Genomic DNA, 11,252 nt, shown 5'->3' with positions numbered 1-11,252 from the left:
TGTAGAGTGGAAATGGAAAGAGTGCATGTTTTTCCCAACACTTTCTCAAAGTGTTTCCAAAACGGCCACCTCTGACAAATGCACCGTGTTTCAGATGGGGAATTTATCCACGAGACTGGAAACCCCAACCGCTGGCTCCCGCGAGTGGGTGTAGCGGTGAGGACTCCAGCGGGGGGGGTGGCGGCGAGGAGAGCCACTTCAGCAGCTCCTGGGGCGGGGACCGGCCGCGCCTTCTAGGCTTCTGGCTCCTTTAGCGAGAACCCTCGGGCTTTCCAGCTGAGGCCGGCCATCCCGCGCTGCAGGGAGCGACCATGGAGAGGCTGGTGAGCCGGGCCGGGCGGGACGCGGGACGGCGGGCGCGGGGTAGGCGATGCGGCGCGCGTGGCCCCGGGCTGGCGGCGGGCAGAGCTGTCTGTGGCTTCGGTGTCTGTCGGCGCTGGCCCCGCGACGCTTCACCTGGGGAGGAGCGGATTTTGCCTCCGGAAGGGAGGTCTTCAGGCCGTTCCTGGCGGCCCGGGTCCCTGTCCCAGTGTCCTGGAAGAAGGATGCTGCCGGGAGACGCTTCTCCCGGGCTCTTTCGGAGGGGAGCTGGGCAGGGAGGCGCGCTGGCGGCCGGCGGGCCCTCTGGGCAGTCCGGCGGCCTGGCTTACTGGCCGGGGCTCGAGGGCGGCAGAGCACGTTCTGTTGTACCCTGTCCCAAGGAGGGGATGGCGGTGCTGTTCTGGCTCCGTCATGGCACCCAAAGCTGGGATGGGGCTGCAGGATTCAGGGTTCGCTCTCTCCGGGGGAGCTCGCTCCCTCCTGGGATACACCGGCCTCTTTTTCCATCCTCCGGTCCCTTTGTCTTGAGAGCCATAAAGGATTTGCCTTGAGAGCCTATAAATCCGGGTTAAACCCCAGGATATCCAAGAGAGACAGACCCTTTGTTTATTCAGGACCTGTTTACTAACTGAATGGGAGCCTTTTTATTTACGCTGCTGTAATGAAAAGAAATAATAACAATGAATAAAACAGTTAAAATCCAAATGCAAGTAATACCTCAAGGTAATTTTTTTCAGATGTAGTTTACTGGCGACACCACACAGCCAGTCATTCGGCATCTTAACAAAGGAGTATGGTGGCCTGCGAGCTAGTGTTTCCTCGCGCTGGACGCTTCTGATCTTCACAGCCTTCAGAGAAGGAATTTTACAAATAAGGAAACAAGCAGAGAGGTTAATTTTTACATGTCCATGTGACTGCATGTGATGGGATCAGGATTTGGACCCAGACACTCAGGGGAAGAGGCTCTGAGCAGTTGGTTGCCAGAGGCACAGGTCTCTGTGAACCTTGGCCTTGTCGGCAAAGAGCTCCTGGATTTCTCCATTTAATATTTGTACTCCCTGTATATGATGTGATTCGTGGATTTTTTTAGTTACCTAACATGTCTTGGTATTTACTGTATCTTAGGCGCTGTATTAAGTATTTTAAATGCTGAGTTGTTACAGCAACCCGATGAAATAATAACGATATTCATTCACCGCTTATCTGTGTCACTCACTATTCTGGGATCCTTACATGTACTACTTTGTTTCGTCTTTTTAATAAAAGAGTTCGGTGCTGTTATTTTGCCCACATCTTGGAGAGGTAGAGTCATTTGTCCTGGCTCACGCATCCTGCGTTTGTGCTAACCCAACTCATCACCCATGATAATTATGTATATATTTAATAGCAAGGCTTTCCTCCGAATTCCCTAGTCTCAATCATTGTGTTTTGCTTCTTAAAAACATTGTCGGCTCCCAGCTTACACACTGCGTTTTGGTGTGCATCTGTTTTCTCTGTTATCCTAAAACACAGATTTTCACTACAAGAACCAATCCATTCTGCATTTCTCATCATCTTTGCTTTTGGATTTCCACATAAGAGAGGGGCATATGGTTTTTTAAAAAAATACCATGGAATTAGAATGCCAAAGAAGACTTTTTGGTTTCAGAAGCCAAGGTGTTGATATAGCAAAAGCCTAAGCATTTGAGTTTTAAAAGCCTAAATATGCTGAAAAACCCACGACATATGTTATTCCAGATGGGAGAAACGCAGGGTGATGGAGGAACCAGCTTTCCCAACCCTAGCGGAAGTAAATGTTTTCTAGGCTACGAGAGCAAAGAGGGTCTGTCTGAAGTTTATATTCAGACACAAATTTGTGCTCTGAAAAGGTAGCCCTGTGCCTGGTGCCCATGAGTGGGGAGTTCAGGGAGGATGATAAATAGAACTTACAGGGAGGTGTTGAAATCCAAGAACAGAAAACACCTGTGCCTTGCTTTCTTGGGGGCAACTGTGGAATGAGACCGGCCTCCCCATCATGATAAGTGAGCAGTAAGACAAGAGATGGATAGGTAGAGAACACGCAGAACGTCCCTTTGCTGAACACAGGGAGAATCCAGGAGCACGCAATCAGGAGAACAAAAGAGAAGAAGAGAAGACACTATAAGCACAAGATTTAATTGTTTAATTGCTATGACCATGATGTCTTGAGGGGAACACGGCCATCTTAGACAATGCCACCGTGGAGAGATGGTTGTAACCGAGGATTAACAGCCCTGCCCCGTGGCTTGGCATTGTGTGAGCCTCTAGGAATGGAGATGCAATGCAATGCCAGAGACTGGAACAGTTGTGAAGTGCTGGGGTGGCGGGGGGCTGAATTGACAGAGATTATGTGACATTGACTGCAATGAAGTCTCTACCTCTAGTTGGAATGGCAACGTGAAATAACAATGAAATTTAGTTAAAAATACAGAGAAACCCACATTTCTTATGTATCTCTATTATAGAAAAACGTAGGGAAAAGTTACATTTCTGGCCTGTACCCCTTACAATGAACACACATGTAGACCAAATGAATGGATCTATGGGGCTACTGTAGAGAGAGGTTAATCTGTCTACATCCCATCCTCTCATCTTATAGTAAAATCATACCCAGAATAACATTTCATTAAATATCACCATGTAAAATGCCAGGGGTTTCTGCCCAGTCACTTTAAGCATTGAAGAAAAAAAAAAAAGGACATTACTGTTTTTTCAAAATGTGCGATTCATGTAAAATTTGCAGAATTCGCAGGGAAAAATACTTCAGCAAACTTCAAAGCAGTCACATCTTTCTGAAAGATGGTTACCCCTGAGTTACATTTTTAATGTTAACAGATGTGGATTATTTGGGATGTAAATGCTCTCTAACGTTTGTAGTCTCTGTGTTTTCTGTATGTATTTATGGCAGTTTTTTTTTTTTTCCCCTGACCATCCTACATCTTTGAGACCTTGCTGTTTACAGTAGTGGCTTTGAGAGCAAGGCCTCCAATTGCTAGGGATTGCCATAATGGATGAGCCACACGGTTGCTTTTCCCTTCCCGTATCCTGAGCACAGTCTTTTATTTCTTCCATTTATAGTCCCTGGTTCTACATCCAAAAAACCAAAGTTCTCTGGTGGTTAAAACTTCAGCTGCAGCATTTCTGGAGGTAGCAATGAGATGGAAGCTTCTTGAGCTTTTTGTCCACATCCAAATGCCCATTTCTCTGCTTTGCTTTCTGTCTTCAGGTGTTCGTTGGGCTCTTCTGTCATCTGTCTGCCTACAGACTGATTTGGTTCTTCACAGCAGTGAGGCTCTGCAGGGCAGCCCAAGGTAAAAAGTTATGCAATTCCCCTGTGTGGAGTCTAGGAAACAAAATTTCTGGGATGGAAACATTTGGCCACTGTTGTTTGGCCTGTGCTAGTTCATTTGTCTGCATGAATTATTTAAATGTGTAATTTGCTTGGAGGAATGGGAGTGGTTCTTTCTGCTTTCCATATTTTTGTTTTCAAAGTGGAAAAAGACATTGGATACTTACAAACTGTTTTCATAGATTATACCAGACGTAAAAAAAAAATCTTCCTAATTTAAGATGTTTTTTACCTATCAAATCGAGTAACTTCTAAATATCATTTAAACATAATTCCCTGTTTGTAAAGATAGGGAAACGCTTGGGGAGTATAAATTAATATACCCTTTTTAGAAGGTATTCTAGCAGTAAGCCTTTTAAATGGGGTTGCCCCTTTTTATAGAAAACTATGGAAAAGAACGAAATATTGAGGTTCCGTAGGTTCACAGTCTGTTATGTAACACATGCTTGTGCTGTCCACTTATCTGCTGAATTTCCTGATTGGGCCAGACCTGTCTGCTCTGTTTCATAGGAAATCACACCTCACTTTGCTGCTGGCCTGTTTTCACCTTCCATGTGATGTGCCTTTACGACAGCCTTTACAGCTGGGGGCAGGGCAGGTTTCACACCATCCACAGCACAGGCCTCACCAACTGACTGGGGGAATCTAAATGGAATTCTATAGAAGCATCAAAGAATCGTAAACGTTCTCACCAAATTATTTCTTCCATAGTCAAAAGAGAAAAATCACCTAAGAAGTTAAAACTCTAACTTTGATTCCTTTTCTACTCTCCATTCTAAAAGCAGCAGTTTCTTCAAATCTCTGCTCTGCAAAATCTCAAGGAACTTTCAGAAAACCCCAATCCCAACGGCAGGTATTGCTTCTAGAACTTTTCACATCTACCAAGAATATGCCTCCCTAAAACTATATATGTATAACATCTATATTAACTCACTGCTTTTATTTTTGGGAGGCGGTGTGGGATTCTGGATATATGTGTGTATTCATTTTTCATTCTCTTGTTTCCTAATGAAATTAGGATTAAATATTTGCCTCTGAAACTGCTTTATCAGTTTCTTTGGATTTCAATACATTATATTCTCCTTGTCACTCATAGTAATTGATTATTCTTCCTATGGTTTCTGGTGTAATTAGAGTTAAAAGAAGCATGTAAATTTCCTGTTTTATTGCATTGTGGACAGTGTTCAGGATCATCAAGTAGCAGCTTTTTTTGTGTCCTTTTTTTTTTTTAAATTTTTAATCTTTATTCATTTTTTTCTCTTTTTTTTTTAATTTTTTATTTTTTTTATGTTTTAATGTTTATTTATTTTTGAGACAGGGAGAGACAGCATGAACAGGGGAGGGTCAGAGAGAGAGGGAGACACAGAATCTGAAACAGGCTCCAGGCTCTGAGCCATCAGCCCAGAGCCCGACGCGGGGCTCGAACTCCTGGACCGCGAGATCGTGACCTGGCTGAAGTCGGACGCTTAACCGACTGCGCCACCCAGGCGCCCCTAATCTTTATTCATTTTTGAGAGAGAAACAGAGTGTGAGCATGGAAGGAGCAGAGACAGAGGAAGACACAGAATCCGAAGCAGGCTCCAGGTCCCGAGCCATCGGCACAGAGCCGGACGCGGGGCTCAAACCCACAAACCGTGAGATCATGACCTGAGCTGAAATCGGATGCTCAACCGACTGACCACCCATGCGCCCCATTTTGCGTCCTTTTTCAAGTTCAACTTTGGGGAATGTTTGTAGAGATTGTATGTTCTCTTTGTTTTTTCTTAAATATTTATTTTTGAGAGAGAGAGAGAGAGAGAGAAACAGAGCGCACACAAGTGGGGGAGGGGCAAAGAGAGAGGGGGACAGAGGATCTTAAGTAGGCTCTGCACTGACCACAGCAAGCCTGATATAGGGCTCAAACTTGTGAACCATGAGATCATGACCTGAGCCGAAGTCGGATGCTCAACTGACTGAGCTACCAGGTGCCCCTATATGTTCTATTTGAATAAAAGTTTATAAATACATACCTATATGCATATACATATATAATTTATATATAATGATTCATATATAAATATTCAGTTTTCAAATCGTCTCTATCCATATATATATACATATATATATATATATAAACTTTATTCAAGAGAGACAGAGAGAGTAAATGGGGGAGGGGCAGAGAGAGAGGGAGAGAGAGAATCCCAAGCAGGCTCCGCACTGCCAGCACAGAGTCCAATGTGGGGCTCGAACTCACGAAACTGTGACATCATGACCTGAGCTGAAACCAAGAGTCTGACGCTTAACCGACTGAGCACCCAGGTGTCCCTTCTCTATCCTTATATTTGACTTTTTTGCTTTATATATATATATTTTTTTTAATTTTTTTTTCAACGTTTATTTATTTTTGGGACAGAGAGAGACAGAGCATGAACGGGGGAAGGGCAGAGAGAGAGGGAGACACAGAATCGGAAACAGGCTCCAGGCTCTGAGCCATCAGCCCAGAGCCCGATGCGGGGCTCGAACTCACGGACCGCAAGATCGTGACCTGGCTGAAGTCGGACGCTAACCGACTGCGCCACCCAGGCGCCCCTATATATATTTTTTAATATATGGAAGTGAAACTCTCCCATTATCTCTGTGGGTTTAAAATTTTTTCTTTGCAGTTCTATTGGCTTTTGTATGTGTCGCTTATGTTGTTAGGCATATAAAGGTTTATAATTAATATATCTTATTTTAGATTGCTCCTTTTGTCATTTTGAAATGTCCCTTACAGTGTTTTTATCTTCTATTCTTTCTTTTCCCCTTTTTTTAAAGTTTTGATGGACTACCGGTGAAACATTCTAGGTCTTTGAATTTTTCTTTAATTTTTCCCGTATCTTTATCCCTTTGTGCTATATTCTGAAAGAATTTCATAATCTGATCTTCCTACTTAACTAATTGACTCTTCAGCAATGTCCATTTTGCTAAGTGAGCCAAGTTAAGATTTTATAGATGTCATTTGCTACACCTCTAATTTCTACTATTTACAATGCTGGCTTCTTTTTACATGTAAGATATGACATTTATTCACGTCAAAGTGTTTCTTGATTTATGATATCTTTATTCGTTTGGTAGGAGTTCTTAGGTTTTGTAGAGTTCATTTTTCTTCTTTCATTGTGTCAGCTTTCTCACACCTGTGCCTGTTTGTTTTTATATTGCAGTTTCCTATGGAATCATCTATCATATCAACATGAGTAGCCAGCATTGTGGGGGAAGAAGTTATTGTCATGCCTTATGCTCTGCATTGCATTAAGTAAAAATGTGGGGGTGTGTAGATTCTTATTTGGCTGCCAAAGCCGTCTGTTACGATGCAGCCTCCTGAAGCACTGTCCTGAATATTTCTCTACCTTACGTTCCCGTATTCAGCACTGCTTTCTGGAGGAAGACGCCACTGTTGCTGCCCCTTCTTTCGCAGGGTGTGTGTGTGTGGAATGTATGGGGCTGCTGTATCTTCACTTAAACTCATCACTCTGCCAATTGTCCATTGGCCCTTTCCCTGCTTCTGCCTCTCTGGGCACGAACACATTCTATTCTATCTGACAGTGTTCAACTTCAACCTCATTCTACCTACTTTCAGTTTCCAAGGATTCTTTACACAATATTTGTTCAGTGGGAGTTTGCTTTCTTGTTTTTCTACTCTGTTACTCTTAAAGATTGAATATACGTATTTGAACGTATATTTCTCTAACAGCCTCAGGCATGTACATAAATGTTTTCTTTGCACTTTTCTCTATTTTTTCTTTTTTTTCACTAGCAAAAGAATTTTACTTACTATTTATTTATTGATTTATTTAATTCAATTTAATTTAAATTCAGGAGAGTTAACATACAGTGTAGTCTTGGCTTCAGGAGTAGAACCCAGTGATTCATCTCTTACATATGACACCCGGTGCTCGCCCCAAAAAGTGCCCTCCTTAATGTCCATCAACCATTTAGCCCATCCCCCCACTGCCCTGCCCTCCAGCAACCCTCAGTTTGTTCTCTGTATTTACGAGTCTCTCACAGTTTGCCTCCCTCTTTGTTTTAATCTTATTTTTCCCTCCCTTCCCCTATGTTCATCTGTTGTGTTTCTCAAATTCCACATGAGTGAAATCATATGATATCTTTCTCTGACTGACTTATTTCACTTAGCATAATACACTCTAGTTCCATCCACATTGTTGCAAATGGCAAGATTTCATTATTTTGATTGCCAAGTAATATTCCATTGCATATATATACAACATCTTCTGTATCTATTCATCAGTCGATGGACATTTTTGCTCTTTCTATAATTTGGTTATTGTAGATAGTGCTGCTATAAACATTGGGGTGCATGTGTCCCTTCGAAATAGCACACCTGTATCCCGTGGATAAATGCCTAGTAGTGCAATTGCTGGATCATAGGGTAGTTCTGTTTTTAACTTTTTGAGGAACCTCCCTACTGTTTTCCAGAGTGGCTGCACCAGTTTGCATTCCCGCCAACAGTGCAAAAGGGTTCTCCTTTCTCCACATCCTCACCAACATCTGTTGTTTGCTGACTGGTTAATGTTAGCCATTCTGAAAGGTATGAAGTGGTATCTCATTGTGGTTTTGATTTGCATTTCCCTGATGTTGAGTGATGTTGAGCATCTTTTCATGTGTCAGCCATCTGGATGCCTTCTTTGGAAAAGTGTCTATTCATGTCTTCTTCTCATTTCTTCACTGGATTATGATTATGATTATGATTATTATCTGTTTGGGGGGGTGTTGAGTTTGGTAAGTTCTTTATAGATTTTGGATATGAATCCTTTATCTGATATGCCACTTAGAAATATCTTCTCCCATTCCATCGGTTGCCTTTTAGTTTTGCTGACAGTTTCCTTCACTGTGCAGAAGATTTTTATCTTGATGAGGTCCCAATAGTTCAGTTTTGCTTTTATTTCCTTTGCCTCCAGAGTCATGTCTAGTAAGAAGTTGCTGTGGCTGAGGTCAAAAAGGTTGCTGCCTGTTTTCTCCTGTAGGATTTTGATGGTTTCCTGTCTCACCTTTAGGTCTTTCATCCATTTTGAATTTATTTTTGTCTATGGTGTAAGAAAATGGTCCAGTTTCATTCTTCGGTATGTCGCTGTCCAGTTTTCCCGGCACATTTGCTGAAGAGATGTCTTTTTGCCATTGGATAATCTTTCCTACTTTGTGAAAAAATAGTTGGCCATATATTTGTGGGTTAATTTTGGGTTCTCTATTCTATTTCATCGATCTATGTGTCTGTTTTTGTGCCTGTACTATACTGTCTTGATGATTACAGCTTTGTAATACAGCTTAAAGTCCGAAATTGTGATGCCTTCACCTCTGGTTTTCTTTTCCAAATTAATTTGAGTTTTAGAGCTCTTTTCTGGTTCCATACAAATTTTAGGATTGTTTCTTCTAGCTCTGTGAGGAGTACTGCTGTTATTTTGATAAGGATTCCATTGAATGTTGTAGATTGCTTTGGGTAGTATCAACATTTTAACAATATTTGTTATTCCAATCCATGAGCATGGAATGTTTTTCCATTTCTTTGTGTCTGCTTCAATTTCCTTCATAGGCTTTCTATAGTTTTCAATTGCTTTCATAAGCTTTCTATAGTTTTCTATAGCATACAGTTCTTTTCCTATTAGGTTAGATTTATTCCTAGGTATCTTATGATTTTTGGTGCAATTGTAAATGGGCTCAATTCCTTGATTTCTCTTTCTGCTTTTTCATTATTGATGTATAGAAATGCAACCAATTTCTGTACATTGACTTTATATCCTACAACTTTGCTGAATTCATGTATCAGTTCTAGCAGTTTTTTTGGTGGAATCTTTTGGGTTTTCCACGTAGAGTATCTTATATGTCATCTATGAAGAGTGAAAGTTTGACTTTTAACTTGTCAGTTTGGATGCCTTTTATTTCTTTGTGTTGTCTGATAGCTGAGGCTAGGACTTCCAGTGCTATGTTGAACAATAGTGGTGACAGTGAACATCTCTGTCATGTTTCTGGTCTTAGGAGGAAATCTCTCAGTGCTTTCCCATTCAGGATGATATTAGTGGTGGGCCTTTCATATATGGCTTTTATGATGTTAAGGTATGATCCTTCTATCCCTACTTTCTTGAGGGTTTTTATCAAGAAACAATGCTGCATTTTGTCAAATGCTTTCTCTGCATCTATTGAAAGGATCTTATCCTCTCTTTTATTAATGTGGTGTATCACATTCATGGATTTGTGAATACTGAACGAGCCTTGCAACCCAGGAATGAATCCCACTTGATCATGGTAAATAATTATTTTAATGTACTGTTGGATTCGATTTACCAGTATCTCTTGAGAAATTTTGCATCCAAGTTCATCGAGGATATTGATCTGTAATTCTTTTTAGTGCTGTCTTTGTCTTGTTTTGGAATCAAGGTTTTGCTGGCTCCAAGAATGAGTTTGGAAGCTTTCTTTCCCTTTGTATTTTTAGAACAGTTTGAGGAGAATAAGTATTAACTCTTCTTTAAATGTCTAATAGAATTCCCCTGGGAAGCTATCTGGCCCAGAACTCTTCTTTGTTGGGAGCTTTTTGATTATAGATTTGATTTCTTTACTGGTTATGGGCCTGTTCAAATTTTCTATTTCTTCCTGTTTCAGTTTTGGTAGCGTGTGTCTAGGAATTTGTCCATTTCTTCCAGACTGTCCAGTTTTATGGCATATGATTTTCATAGTATTATCTTATAATTGTATTTCTGTGGTGTTGGTTGTGGTCGTTCCTCTTTCATTCATGATTTTATCTCTGTGGGTCCTCTCTCTTTTCCTTTTGAGAGGTCTTGCTAGGGGTTTATCAATTTTGTTTATTCTTTCAAAAGACCAGCTCTTAGTTTCATTGATCTGTTCTACTGTATTTTTTTTTTTATGTTTTATTTATTTTTGAGAGCAAGAGAGAGAGAGCACAAGCGGGGAAGGAGCAGAAAGAGAGGAAGACACAGAATCTGAAGCAGGCTCCAGGCACTGAAGTTGTCAGCTCAGAGCCCGATGCAGGGCTGGAACTCACAGACCTCGAGATCATGACCTGAGCCAAAGTCGGACACTTAATCGACTGAGCCACCAGGCACCCATCTACTGGATTTTTTAATTCTTTTTTTTTTTTTTTAATTTTTTTTTTTCAACGTTTATTTATTTTTGGGACAGAGAGAGACAGAGCATGAACGGGGGAGGGGCAGTGAGAGAGGGAGACACAGAATCGGAAACAGGCTCCAGGCTCTGAGCCATCAGCCCAGAGCCCGACGTGGGGCTCGAACTCACGGACCGCGAGATCGTGACCTGGCTGAAGTCGGACGCTTAACCGACTGCGCCACCCAGGCGCCCCTGGATTTTTTAATTCTATATTGTTTATTTCTGCTGTAGGATTTATTATTTCCCTTCTTTTGTTAGCTTTGGGCTTTATTTGGTGCTCCTTTTCTAGCTCCTATAGGTATAAGTTGCAATGTATTTTTGTATACAATGTATTTTCCTGAATTGCAATGTATTTTCCTTTTAGGACTGCCTTTTGTGCATCCCAAAAGGTTTGGACTGTTGTGTTTCATTTTAA

At 41.5% G+C, this 11,252-nt stretch overlaps 1 protein-coding gene across 4 annotated transcripts in view; it reads left to right on the top strand.

The window, feature by feature from the left end:
• Positions 1-6: 6 nt before the first annotated feature.
• The window catches only part of CD200 (CD200 molecule), a 43,117-nt gene continuing 31,871 nt past the window's right edge, over positions 7-11,252 (top strand). For 2 of the 4 annotated variants that reach the window (XR_007155653.1, XM_047875371.1), the window contains exons 1-2: positions 9-323; positions 3,566-3,650. Coding sequence is in view for 1 of the 4 variants with exons in the window: in XM_047875371.1 (XP_047731327.1) it covers positions 312-323; positions 3,566-3,650 (97 nt within the window). In the remaining 3 variants the exon portion in view is untranslated. Of the gene's footprint in view, positions 324-3,565; positions 3,651-11,252 lie in introns of all 4 variants that reach the window. The other 2 variants (XM_047875373.1, XM_047875372.1) reach the window with 2 other exon arrangements.

The sequence above is a fragment of the Prionailurus viverrinus genome, chromosome C2 (genome assembly GCF_022837055.1).
Source record: "Prionailurus viverrinus isolate Anna chromosome C2, UM_Priviv_1.0, whole genome shotgun sequence".
Classification (NCBI taxonomy): domain Eukaryota; kingdom Metazoa; phylum Chordata; class Mammalia; order Carnivora; family Felidae; genus Prionailurus; species Prionailurus viverrinus.
The sequence above is the reverse complement of the archived record's forward strand: the minus strand, read 5'-3'. Positions and strand labels throughout refer to the sequence as shown.